The following is a 14,244-nucleotide window of genomic DNA, read 5'->3' as shown; positions in this document are numbered from 1 at the left end:
ATAATAATAATGATGCTACTACTACCACTACTATTACTACTACTACTACTACTACTACTACTACTACTACTACTACTACTACTACTACTACTACTACTACTACTACTACTACTACTACTACTACTACTACTAATAATAATAATAATAATAATAATAATAATAATAATAATAATAGTAATAACAGTAATAATAATAAGGAAGTTACATGTTATTGATGGTTCGTACACAGGACGCTGCCGGAGTGAGGTTTGACGGATCTCGACGCCTTCTTGAGTATGAGCTGGTGAACGAGGCGCTGAGAGCGAGCATACAAGGCAACACCAGCATGGTACAGGTGAGATGGGTAGGGAAGGATGAGAGTTGTGTCACTTCCAGTAGAACATAATCACTCTTTCCAGAAAGAAGTTAGTTCCAGCTTACTAACAATGGCAAAGAAATATGCTCGATTTGTAAGAGTTATTCCCTTACTGACTTCAAAGAGGAAGAGACAAAACAATATTCCAGTAATAAATTGTGATAGTGGACCTGAGGAAAATAAATTTTGTAATATCACAATCACTGGGGACATACTTATTAACCAGATTGACCGTTAAAAGCAAAATTAGTTTCTAAGTTCAGACGAATTTTTTTCAAGGGTTTTTTTCAACAATGTAAGACGGCAGTTAGCGAGCCCCTAACTAATTTTTACAGTCTATCTTTGCAGATGGGCATCGTGCCGGATATGCAAAAGGTGGTTAATATATTTCCTATCTACAACACAGATGACAATAATGGGAAAATTATTAGAATCTATAGCAGCAGATATAATTAGAAGCCAACTTGATGTGTATAACTTGAGGTGTCTGAGCGAGGATTCACAAGAGGCAGACTGTGTCTAACAAATTTACTGACCTTCTTTAGCAAAGCATTTTTGAGGTAGTGGACCACGATAAGGATTTCTGTAAAGCTCCTTTGATAGAGTCCCACAGAAAAGTCTTTAATAATAGTGGCAGTACACAGTAAAGGAAGGAAAAATCTAACAGAGGCGAAGACAACAATGACAGTATTAGTACATTTGACGTGATCAGTCAATCACCTTTGGTAAGAGGTAGTCAGCCAGAGCAGCACGATGGTATCTTGGAGAAGAGAAACTCTGCAACTACTTTGCTAAGGAACTGTTTAGAATGACCTGCTTCCACTAGTGAGCCACGCTCACCTGTGACATCAATTCCAACTGCTTCATCTTACGTCTACTGTAATATTAAAGGTTTGGCTGGCTGCCTATGCTTTAGGCTTCGGGTATTGACTTCCTCTTACCGACGGGTGAAAGACTTATCAAGTCCAAACTACTTCTACTGCTTCCATTGTTGTCTTGATCTGTATTCGACTGAACAAGCCTATTGTGCAGACGAAACGTTCCTCCAAAAGAAAAAATACTCACGTACTGGTGATCAACTTATCGGTATTGTATACCATTAATAATATGACAGAGAGAAGAGTTCTCTCATGGATAGATCTATGGCTGACGAATAATCAACAAGTATTTACCTTCATGGGGTAAAGTAAGAACGAAGAAAAGTCACAAATAGCGTGCTACAAGAATTAGTTTTAGGCCGACTATTGTTCATAATTTATATAAATGACATTGGTGTGGAAATAAATAGTGACAGGAAAAAATTAGCTGAAGACACAAAGGCTAGATAAATAATAGATGCAGTGGAAAAAAACCACCGAACATCAAGAAAATTTAGACAAACTAATGTCGAGGTCTGAAAAATTGCCGATGATGTTAATGGTAGATAAACTCAAGGTCCTAATCCTCGAGAATGTAAAAACCCTGGCAAGGAGCAGTTTTAAGCCACATTTTTGTTCATAATTTACATGAATAACCTTGGCAAGGCGAGACACTAGCTGCACTTCGTGATACTTATGCTTATATTCCTTGTCTATCTTAAATGTTGAAACTATAATCTTAGGCTAGGCACTAGGCTCACTAGTTGTTTACGATCTTAGGATCAAGGTTTAAGGTTAAGCTGGGAAACACAGCTTCCCAGCAATAGGCTCACTTTGTAATAAGCTGAGCCTTTATCTCTAAATAATCGATTCTCCCCCCCCACCTGAATCCTCCCTACCATTTGATAACAGTTCCTCTACCTTGGTTGTTAACATTACCTCTGATGTGGTTGTTAACAGTTCCTCTGTCTTGAATGTGAACGGTTCATCTGTCTTGGTTGTTAACAGTTCCTCTGCCTGGGTTGTTAACAGTTCCTCTGCCTCCGTTGTTAACAGTTAGTCTGTCTTGGATGTAAACAGTTCCTCTTGTTTGGTTGTTAACAGTTCCCCTTGTTTGGTTATTAACAGTCCCTCTGGCTTGGTTGTTAACAGTTCCTTTTGTTTGGTTGTTAACAGTTCCTCTTGTTTGGTTGTTAACAGTTTCTCTTGTTTCGTTGTTAACATTTCCTCTGGCTTGGTTGCTAACAGTTCCTCTGGCTTAGTTGTTAACGATTCTTCTGGTTTGTTTGTTAACAGGTCTCATGATTTGGTTGTTAACAGTTTCTCTGGCTTGGTTGTTAAGAATTTTCTTGGTTTGGTTGTTAACAGTTCTTCTGTGTTTTGTTGTTAACAATTTTTCTGGTTTGGTTGTTAACAGATCCTCTGGTTTGGTTGTTAACAGTTCTCCTAGTTTGGTAGTTAACAGTTCTTTTGGTTTCCTTGTTAACAGTTCCACTGACTAGGTTGGTAATAGTTCTTCTGGTTTGATTATTTACGGTTGTCCTGGATTGGCTGTTAACAGTTCTTCTGGGTTTCGTTGTTAACAGTTCTCCTGGCTTGGTTGTTAGCAGTTCCCTTGGTTTGGTTGTTAACAGTTCTTCTGGTTTAGCTGTTAACAGGTCTTCTGGTTTGGTTGTTAACAGTACTTTTGATTTTGTTGTTAACAGTTTTTCTGGCTTGGTTGTTTACATTTCCTTTGGTTTGGTTGTTAACAGTTTCTCTGGGTTTATTGCTAACATTTCTTCTGGCTTGGTTGTTAACAATTCTTCTGGTTTGGTTGTTAACAGTTCCCCTAGTTTGGTTGTTAGCAGTTTCTCTGGTTTGGCTGTTAACATTTCTTCTGGCTTGGTTGTTAACAGTTCTTCTGGTTTGGTTGTTAACACTTCCCTTGTTTTGGTTGTTAACAGTTTCTCTGGTTTTGTTGTTAACACTTCTTTTGGCTTGGTTGTTAACAATTTTTCTGGCTTGGTTGCTAACAGTTCTTCTGGCTTGGTTGTTAACAGTTCTTCTGGTTTGGTTGTTAACAGTTCTTCTGGCTTGGTTGTTAACAGTTCTTCTGGCTTGGTTGCTAACAGTTCTTCTGGCTTGGTTGCTAACAGTTCTTCTGGCTTGGTTGCTAACAGTTCTTCTGGTTTGGTTGTTAACAGTTCTTCTGGCTTGGTTGTTAAGAGTTCTTCTGGTTTGGTTGTTAACAGTTCCCCTGTGTTGGTTGTTAACAGTTTCTCTGGTTTTGTTGTTAACAGTTTTTTTGGCTTGGTTGTTAACAATTCTACTGGCTTGGTTGTTAACAGTTCTTCTGGAATGGTTGTTAATAATTTCCCTGGTTTGGTTGTTAACAGTTCTTCTGGCTTGGTTGTTGACAGTTCTTCTGGCTTGGTCGTTGACAGTTCTTCTGGCTTGGTTGTAAACAGTCCTTCTGGCTTAGTTGTTAGCATTTCTTCTGGCTTGGATGTTAACAGTTCTTTTGGCTTAGTTGTTAACAGTTCTTCTGGCTTGGTTGTTAACAGCTCTTCTGGCTTGGTTGTTAACAGTTCTTCTGGATTGGTTGTTAACAGTTCTTCTGGCTTGGTTGTTAACAGTGCTTCTGGCTTGGTTGTTAACAGTTCTTTTGGCTTAGTTGTTAACAGTTCTTCTGGCTTGGTTGTTAACAGCTCTTCTGGCTTTGTTGTTAACAGTTCTTCTGGCTTAGTTGTTAACAGTTCTTCTGGCTTGGTTGTTAACAGTTCTTCTGACTTAGTTGTTAACAATTCTTCTGGCTTGGTTGTTAACAGTTCTTCTGGCTTGGTTGTTAAGAGTTCTTCTGGTTTGGTTGTTAACAGTTCCCCTGTGTTGGTTGTTAACAGTTCTTCTGGCTTGGTTGTTAACAGTTCTTCTGGCATGGTTGTTAACAGTTCTTCTGGCTTGGTTGTTAACAGTTCTTCTGGCTTGGTTGTTAACGGTTCTTCTGGCTTGGTTGTTAACAGTTCTTCTGGCATGGTTGTTAACAGTGCTTCTGGCTTGGTTGTTAACAGTTCTTCTGGCTTGGTTGTTAACAGTGCTTCTGGCTTGGTTGTTAACAGTTCTTCTGGCTTGGTTGTTAACAGTTCTTCTGGCTTGGTTGTTAACAGTGCTTCTGGCTTGGTTGTTAACAGTTCTTCTGGCTTGGTTGTTAACAGTTCTTCTGGCTTGGTTGTTAACAGTTCTTCTGGCTTGGTTGTTAACAGTTCTTCTGGCTTGGGCTATTTAAACGTAAAAAAAATGTTTTTTTTCCACACCGGTATACGCATAGTCAACCCGTGTGGAGTTTAATTGTTCAACTTGACTGGTTTACATATAACTGGCAGCTGTTCACAGCATAATCGTGGTGCCCGGACGACCATACGACAAACTCCTTGGAGTTGGCTGATTGTAGAGGAAATACAAAATGTGGTTGTGTAATGCACAGTGAATCATGCCTCACCATCTTTGTTACGTCCGTCTCACATTCTGTGTGATCAAGTTCTGTAATACGTGCATTTAGTTTATAAGGGACAGAGATATTTACGTTCCCAAGGACTAGGTCCTGGTATTTATTTACGTTGAACCGTATCAGGCACTTCATCTGCAAAAGACATTCATGAAATGCTAAGGGAAACTTCGCAAAATGGGCAAAAGGCTCCTTCCAGGTGTACCCCAAAACTGAAACAGGGAGGGCAGGGCCAGCTCATGGCGGAGATCCAGAGAAAGCTCATTTGACTCCACAAGTAGTAAGCAAAACCCCAGTTCAGAGTTGTTTCATCTTGTGATGGACAAGCCACAGCAGGTGTACTAAGGAAGGGCAACCTGAGGAGACGACCAGGCAGTCACACTCCAGCCTGAAATGGCACAAGACCACACAGATAAAATGCTGTCTGCCGACCCGTTTACTAAACACAGTGGGAGATCACCATAAAAATATCTAGCGATTGCACAGCATCCACTCTGAGCTTCTCTAGATGGAATGGCTTTTTCAGACCCAGATAAAGACTCATCATATTAATTGCTCCAGACATGGAGGCACCAGAGCATCTAGCAGCACATAAGAAACAGGCTGCCTCGCCCACTAACACAGCAACGTGAACAATCATCATCTTCCAGATGGAGGGCTGGTACCCGCTGGAAGCAGCCAAATCCATTATATTATCACCTGAAGCCAGCGACAGGCAACTTCAGAAGGCATTTTGCAAAGTTGGTTACACTGTTTCAGATTAACTGAAAATTCTAAAGTGCACATGATATTCTCATGTATTCTGGCATATTTACTGTCTTTTCGTTTAGTATAAACCAAAGTCCTAAATTACACTTTTATTATTATTATTGTTATTATTGTTGTTCTTATTATTGTTATAATCATTGTTGTTGTTATAGCTGTTGCTATAGTGTGGTACGACTGTCACAGGTGGTGCTGGAGTTCAGTAATCTCTTCGGCTACTACATCAGCACCACCTTCGTGCCAAGCCTCATGCTGGTCATCGTCTGTTACCTCACTCTCTTCTTCGACCTTGCTGACTTCCAGGTGAGCAATTAACCTGACTATCAGCCGAGAGAGTTAGCTGATTACTAGGCGAGGGGAGAGTCACCAGCTGATTCACAGGTGAGAGAACCAGTTGGCCAGTAGGTAAGGGAACCAGCTGATCAAGAAGAGAACCAGCTGGCCTACAGTTGAGTGAACCTTCTTGCTATCTACCAAGCGTCATAAAAAGAATTCATTAATATTTCTTATTGTGTCCTGTATTTTCATTTGATATTGCTTATTTATTTTCTAATCATCGTAGTTTCTTTGCTGAATGATGTTCGTGATGTTTATACAAGAAAATTCACTGTTTACTGGGCTTTACCAAAGAAACGTTTTAAACATTTTTACTCCTGGTGTAGATCATGTTTATCCTTGAAGAAGAAGAAGAAGAGGAGGAGGAAGAAGATAAATCTGAAATTACTGAGATCACAAAAACTATATCTTAATATGCAGTTTGACCACATTCAATGATCCTTGAAAAATAAACATGTAAGTGCTTTTGTGATGCTTCAGTGACTGTGCTTGAGCATGAATCATGCTAGCACTAACAACTTGCATTTTCATCATTGTTGTCTAACTGCAAGAATTACTAATATGAAGTTTTTCTCACCACCACTACTACTACTTCTATTATTATTATTATTATTATTATTATTATTATTATTATTATTATTATTATTATTATTATTATTATTATTATTATTATTATTATTATTATTATTACTACTACTACTACTACTCTACTAGTACAACCGCTGCACTCTTCCCTCCGCATAAAGAGGAATGATATAAAACACTGACACAGTAAAAAGAGTCACATATGTAGCATAATACGACCCTTTATTGGCAACGTTTTGCCTTCATCAAGTCTCTGCTTGTTACCTGATGGGCAAAACGTCATCAATAAAGGATCGCATTATACTGTATTTGTGCCTCTTCCTCCTCCACCTTCCCAACGTATTTTCTGGCCTTCTCTGTTTTCCTCGCTTAGTTGTGACTTGACAGTGGCGCAGAACGGACCGAAGCTTTATCTCAACTCTCTTTTAATCAACTCTCTTTTAAGAAGTCTGATAAGTGTGAGATTTCTGTAAAATGCTGTTTCTTATTATCGCTCTTTCTATTTTCCGAAACATACAATAACAGGGATTCTCTTTCTCTTGGGTCAGGACCGGATCATGGTATCACTGACAGCGATGTTGCTACTGGCTACCTTCTTCAGTCAGACTAGCCTGACCATGCCAAGAACCTCTTACCTCAAGCTTATCGATGTCTGGTACCTGGCTCTCATCTCTGAGGACTTCCTTATCATCGTGGTTCTGGTGCTGGTGGAGAACCTCCGGCTCCGGCAGGAGGCCCTCAAGGTGCAGGTCTTTCCCGTGCAGTGGAAAGTGAGGGAGAGCCTGCACTTCCTATCACACCTCCGCACCGGTGCGGACAGAGCCGCAGAAATCAATAGGAAGGTGGTCCTGATATTCCCAGTAACCTTACTTGTATTTCTGGTGATTTTTTTCAGTGTTTGCTTCTCTAGGAACTAAGAACTGGTTTCACATCAGCACTATCTTCAGCACTAATATTAATACTTATTAGACAATCAATACAACTAATAGTACTATCACCAAAGCTAATATTATCAGCACTATTATCAGCAATAATGTGATGCAATTGGTTTTGAAAATCGATAAGTTGAAGAATGTGACACTTGTGCAACATTTGGCGAAATGTTTCATCAATAAACATTCCTAAATGTTACACAAGTGTCTCCTTCAACATCAGCAATAACATCAGCTGATGCATCAGCACTAACGTCACTGAGGTTCTTAGCTACATCTGACTCCTGGCTCAAAAGTTAATTTTCTTTATTATTAACACACTGGCCGATTCCCACCAAGGCAGGGTGGCCCGAAAAAGAAAAACTTTCACCATCATTCACTTCATCACTGTCTTGCCAGAAGGGTGCTTTACACTACAGTTTTTAAACTGCAACATTAACACCCTTCCTTCAGAGTGCAGGCACTGTACTTCCCATCTCCAGGACTCAAGTCCGGTCTGCCGGTTTCCCTGAACCCCTTCATAAATGTTACTTTGCTCACACTCCAACAGCACGTCAAGTATTGAAAACCATTTGTCTCCATTCACTCCTATCAAACACGCTCACGCATGCCTGCTGGAAGTCCAAGCCCCTCGCACACAAAACCTCCTTTACCCACTCCCTCAAACCTTTCCTAGGCCGACCCCTATCCCGCCTTCCTTCCACTACAGACTGATACACTCTTGAAGTCATTCTGTTTCGCTCCATTCTCTCTACATGTCCGAACCACCTCAACAACCCTTCCTCAGCCCTCTGGACAACAGTTTTGGTAATCCCGCACCTCCTCCTAATTTCTAAACTACGCAATCTTTTTGTTATCCTCATAACCTTACTCTTTCCTGCATTCACTTTTAATTTTCTTCTTTTGCACACCCTACCAAATTCATCCACCAACCTCTGCAACTTCTCTTCAGAATCTCCCAAGAGCACAGTGTCATCAGCAAAGAGCAGCTGTGACAACTCCCACTTTATGTGTGATTCTTTATCTTTTAACTCCACGCCTCTTACCAAGACCCTCGCATTTACTTCTCTTACAACCCCATCTATATATATATTAAACAACCACGGTGACATCACACATCCTTGTCTAAGGCCTACTTTTACTGGGAAATAATCTCCCTCTTTCCTACATACTCTAACTTGAGCCTCACTATCCTCGTAAAAACTCTTCACTGCTTTCAGTAACCTACCTCCTACACCATACACCTGCAACATCTGCCACATTGCCCCCCTATCCACCCTGTCATACGCCTTTTCCAAATCCATAAGTGCCACAAAAACCTCTCTAGCCTTATCTAAATACTGTTCACTTATATGTTTCACTGTAAACACCTGGTCCACACACCCCCTACCTTTCCTAAAGCCTCCTTGTTCATCTGCTATCCTATTCTCCGTCTTACTCTTAATTCTTTCAATAATAACTCTACCATACACTTTGCCAGGTATACTCAACAGACTTATCTCCCTATAATTTTTGCACTCTCTTTTGTCCTCTTTGCCTTTATACAAAGGAACTATGCATGCTCTCTGCCAATCCCTAGGTACCTTACCCTCTTCCATACATTTATTAAATAATTGCACCAACCACTCCAAAACTATATCCCCACCTGCTTTTAACATTTCTATCTTTATCCCATCAATCCCGGCTGCCTTACCCCCTTTCATTTTACCTACTGCCTCACGAACTTCCCCCACACTCACAACTGGCTCTTCCTCACTCCTACAAGATGTTGTTCCTCCTTGCCCTATACACGAAATCACAGCTTCCCTATCTTCATCAACATTTAACAATTCCTCAAAATATTCCCTCCATCTTCCCAATACCTCTAACTCTCCATTTAATAACTCTCCTCTCCTATTTTTAACTGACAAATCCACTTGTTCTCTAGGCTTCCTTAACTTGTTAATCTCACTCCAAAACTTTTTCTTATTTTCAACAAAATTTGTTGATAACATCCTGTGGAAAGTACCCAAAACATTACAGACACATAATGGGTCTAGGGACTGGATGGGTTGCTTGTTAATGTTATCGACTACACAAGAGTCATTAAGAATGTTTATAAACTATTCCCCACCAATCAAGAATATTTTTATCCGTAAACTTTGGATTAAAACAAACTCACACTGTATATATACAATGGGAAACAGTGAATATACACTGAGAGACACACCTCTCTGTGTACATACCCTGTGGACTGGGCACCAACGTTCTGCTGCTGAGCAAATAACATTTGGATTACGTCTTTACGGAAAACACATTTGGAAAGTAAAAATGAAATTTAAATTCTATCTATTTATTTACCTCAAAAATATAACATATAGGAAGTTACAAAATGGGTGAAAATTTTATCTTTTTTTTTGGGGGGGGGGGAGAAACAGCATATGTAAGTGGATATATATTTGGTCTATTGAGTTTGAAACCTATCTGCTACACGATAGGCTTTAAACTGACTTTAATTGCTATGTTCGTATCCAAAATAAGAATTCAAGTCAACTCTCAGTATATATACATTGTAAATTTGTATGAAATAAAGTACAATATTTTTTATGAAATTAAGTACAATAAATTTTATGAAATAAAGTACAATAAAATGTATGGAATAAAGTACATTAAAATGTATGGAATAAAGTACAATAAAATGTATGGAATAAAGTACATTAAAATGTATGGAATAAAGTACAATAAAATGTATGGAATAATGTAATAATAATATTATCTTTATTTACCACAAGTACACGTACAAGGTCCAGCTGACATCACTGACATACTACTATATAGAAAACCGCTGGTTGTGCTGAGCATTTTGGGTAAATTAGATCAGTTTTGTCCCAGGATGCTACCCACACCAGTCCACTAACACCCAGGTGTTAGTGGACTGGGAATCGAACCCGAACACCTCGCCGTGTGAAGCGAGAGCTTTTGCCACTCGGCCGCGGGGCACCGTGTATGGAGTGCATGGAATAAAGTACCTTAAAATGTAAGGAATAAAGTACCTTAAAATGTAAGGAATAAAGTACCTTAAAATGTAAGGAATAAAGTACCTTAAAACGTAAGGAATAAAGTACCTTAAAACGTAAGGAATAAAGTACCTTAAAACGTAAGGAATAAAGTACCTTAAAACGTAAGGAATAAAGTACCTTAAAACGTAAGGAATAAAGTACCTTAAAACGTAAGGAATAAAGTACCTTAAAACGTAAGGAATAAAGTACCTTAAAATGTATGGAATAAAGTACTTTAAAATGTAAGGAATAAAGTACCTTAAAACGTAAGGAATAAAGTACCTTAAAACGTAAGGAATAAAGTACCTTAAAACGTAAGGAATAAAGTACCTTAAAACGTAAGGAATAAAGTACCTTAAAATGTATGGAATAAAGTACCTTAAAATGTAAGGAATAAAGTACCTTAAAACGTAAGGAATAAAGTACCTTAAAATGTATGGAATAAAGTACCTTAAAATGTAAGGAATAAAGTACCTTAAAACGTAAGGAATAAAGTACCTTAAAACGTAAGGAATAAAGTACCTTAAAACGTAAGGAATAAAGTACCTCAAAACGTAAGGAATAAAGTACCTTAAAACGTAAGGAATAAAGTACCTTAAAACGTAAGGAATAAAGTACCTTAAAACGTAAGGAATAAAGTACCTTAAAATGTAAGGAATAAAGTACCTTAAAACGTAAGGAATAAAGTACCTTAAAACGTAAGGAATAAAGTACCTTAAAACGTAAGGAATAAAGTACCTTAAAACGTAAGGAATAAAGTACCTTAAAACGTAAGGAATAAAGTACCTTAAAACGTAAGGAATAAAGTACCTTAAAACGTAAGGAATAAAGTACCTTAAAACGTAAGGAATAAAGTACCTTAAAATGTAAGGAATAAAGTACCTTAAAACGTAAGGAATAAAGTACCTTAAAACGTAAGGAATAAAGTACCTTAAAACGTAAGGAATAAAGTACCTTAAAACGTAAGGAATAAAGTACCTTAAAACGTAAGGAATAAAGTACCTTAAAACGTAAGGAATAAAGTACCTTAAAATGTATGGAATAAAGTACCTTAAAACGTAAGGAATAAAGTACCTTAAAATGTATGGAATAAAGTACCTTAAAATGTATGGAATAAAGTACCTTAAAACGTAAGGAATAAAGTACCTTAAAATGTATGGAATAAAGTACCTTAAAATGTATGGAATAAAGTACCTTAAAACGTAAGGAATAAAGTACCTTAAAATGTATGGAATAAAGTACCTTAAAATGTATGGAATAAAGTACCTTAAAACGTAAGGAATAAAGTACCTTAAAATGTATGGAATAAAGTACCTTAAAATGTATGGAATAAAGTACCTTAAAACGTAAGGAATAAAGTACCTTAAAATGTATGGAATAAAGTACCTTAAAATGTATGGAATAAAGTACCTTAAAACGTAAGGAATAAAGTACCTTAAAATGTATGGAATAAAGCACCTTAAAATGTATGGAATAAAGTACCTTAAAACGTAAGGAATAAAGTACCTTAAAATGTATGGAATAAAGTACCTTAAAATGCATGGAATAAAGAACCTTAAAACGTAAGGAATAAAGTACCTTAAAATGTATGGAATAAAGTACCTTAAAATGTATGGAATAAAGTACCTTAAAACGTAAGGAATAAAGTACCTTAAAATGTATGGAATAAAGTACCTTAAAATGTATGGAATAAAGTACCTTAAAACGTAAGGAATAAAGTACCTTAAAATGTATGGAATAAAGTACCTTAAAATGTATGGAATAAAGTACCTTAAAATGTAAGGAATAAAGTACCTTAAAATGTATGGAATAAAGTACCTTAAAACGTAAGGAATAAAGTACCTTAAAACGTAAGGAATAAAGTACCTTAAAACGTAAGGAATAAAGTACCTTAAAACGTAAGGAATAAAGTACCTTAAAATGTATGGAATAAAGTACCTTAAAACGTAAGGAATAAAGTACCTTAAAACGTAAGGAATAAAGTACCTTAAAACGTAAGGAATAAAGTACCTTAAAACGTAAGGAATAAAGTACCTTAAAATGTATGGAATAAAGTACCTTAAAACGTAAGGAATAAAGTACCTTAAAACGTAAGGAATAAAGTACCTTAAAACGTAAGGAATAAAGTACCTTAAAATGTATGGAATAAAGAACATTATGAACGACAGTAATTTAACTTTTGAAACAATATAAATTTAATTTTAAAAGAAAGCTTTTAAGAACAATATTTATACATTTTAATGGAAATAATAAAAGCACTGATGATGATAATAATAACAATAACAATAACAACAATAATAATAATAATAATAATAATAATAATAATAATTGCAGTGCCTGAACTCTGAAAGGTACAATTCGGAGAGTCATTCGAACTGTGATGTTGTTCACGTCTGGCACGACAGCTATTAACTGAATGATGGTGATTGTGTTTTCTTTCTTTTAGGGTCAGCCTATATAGGTGGAAGATAGATGGCCGGTTCATGTTTATAGCAGTAATAACAAATATGGTATAGCAGCAGATCCAGAGTTAGGGGAAAGATAAGGTTAGTAGAAAACAGTTGTGATGTATCGGATCTCCGCATCGGCATCCCTACCCTAAATGGAAGGAAATAACAAAAATAGTCCACCACCTCGGAGCCTTGTTGGACTGGAGGCGCAGCCAGTGGCCACCCATGGCCCTCCAGAATTATTACAACTACTGATGCCAATAACAAAATCCCCCCAACAAACACAGAATACAACCTCGTTCATATTTGCTAATATACAGGGCCTTAAGCCATCCACCAACAACAAAATACCTTTTATCAGTGGACTTCTAGTGGAGTCTAATGCAATGTTTGCAGCCTTCACAAAGACTCACACAAAAGATCACTTTGACAGTGAAATATGGATAAGTGGTTACAACCTTTTTAGATGCGACAGAAAAAACAGGCAACAAGGGGGGGTTGGCCTGTATGTCAAAGAGTCCCTTATCTGCACGGAGTTGCTGAACACCACAAATGAGGTAGTTGAAGTTCTATCAATAAAGATCGAGAACCAAAACCTAGTCATTGTGGTTGTATACAAGCCACCAGATGCAACCTCCCAACAGTTCAAGGAACAGCTACTGAAAATCGATTACTGTTTGGAAAACCTTCCAGCTCCATCCCCAAACATCTTACTGCTTGGTGATTTCAACCTAAGGCATACAAAATGGAAGAATGTAGCAAATAATGTTATAGCTGAAACAATCCCCGGAGGTAGCGCAGATGAAAGGTCACACACACATGAGCTACTAAGTCTCTGCGAAAAACACACCTTAAGCCAGCAGATAGTGGAGCCAACAAGACTAGAAAACACACTTGACCTTATCTTCACAAATAATGAGGACCTGATAAGAGACATATGAATATCAAAAACAACTAATTCCGATCACAATCTAATCGAAGTCCAGACGTACATGCATAGGGGTCCTAAACAACAGAATGCATGTACCTTTGAAGGTGTCTTCACAAAATACAATTTCAACAACAAGAACATCAACTGGGACCAGGTAAACCATGTCCTAAACGAAACATGTTAGGAAGATGTCTTAAATGACATGGACCCAAACCAGTGCCTTGAAAGGATCAACTGCCTGGTAGCCGAAGCATGTTCTAGGCATATTCCCCTAAGAAAGAAGAGCAGGAGTAAACTGGAGAGAAAAAGACGCTCCCTCTACAGAAGACGACGAAGAGTCACTGAGCTCCTCAGGAGTGCTAGAATATCTGATACACGAAGGGAGGCGCTGACCAGGGAAGTGGAAACTATCGAACTTAAGCTAAATGACTCTTACAGGAACCAGGAGAGGCAGGAGGAGCTTAAAGCTATTAGTGAAATTGAAAGAAATTCAAAATATTTCTTTTCATAT

At 37.7% G+C, this 14,244-nt stretch overlaps 1 protein-coding gene across 1 annotated transcript; it reads left to right on the top strand.

Annotated features, from left to right (window-relative positions):
* The first annotated feature begins 214 nt into the window (after window positions 1–214).
* Window positions 215–7,968, top strand: LOC138853211 (glutamate-gated chloride channel alpha-like). Its single transcript, XM_070088710.1, has 3 exons — window positions 215–334; window positions 5,648–5,764; window positions 6,931–7,968. Exons 1-3 carry the CDS (start codon window positions 215–217, stop codon window positions 7,297–7,299), a joined length of 606 nt encoding a protein of 201 aa, XP_069944811.1. The 3' UTR covers window positions 7,300–7,968.
* The last annotated feature ends 6,276 nt before the right edge of the window (window positions 7,969–14,244 follow it).

Source organism: Cherax quadricarinatus, chromosome 25 (assembly GCF_038502225.1).
Source record: "Cherax quadricarinatus isolate ZL_2023a chromosome 25, ASM3850222v1, whole genome shotgun sequence".
Classification (NCBI taxonomy): Eukaryota; Metazoa; Arthropoda; class Malacostraca; order Decapoda; family Parastacidae; genus Cherax; species Cherax quadricarinatus.
Note: the sequence above shows the minus strand (reverse complement) of the source record. Positions and strands in the feature narration are given on the sequence as shown.

What these genes read in the sequence shown, in the direction of transcription:
- LOC138853211 (XM_070088710.1), top strand. Translation starts at nt 215, where the DNA reads ATGGTTCGTACACAGGACGCTGCCGGAGTGAGGTTTGACGGATCTCGA. An exon ending in GCAACACCAGCATGGTACAG is followed by an intron (nt 335 to 5,647) that starts GTGAGATGGGTA and finishes CGACTGTCACAG; the next exon opens with GTGGTGCTGGAGTTCAGTAA. An exon ending in TCGACCTTGCTGACTTCCAG is followed by an intron (nt 5,765 to 6,930) that starts GTGAGCAATTAA and finishes CTCTTGGGTCAG; the next exon opens with GACCGGATCATGGTATCACT.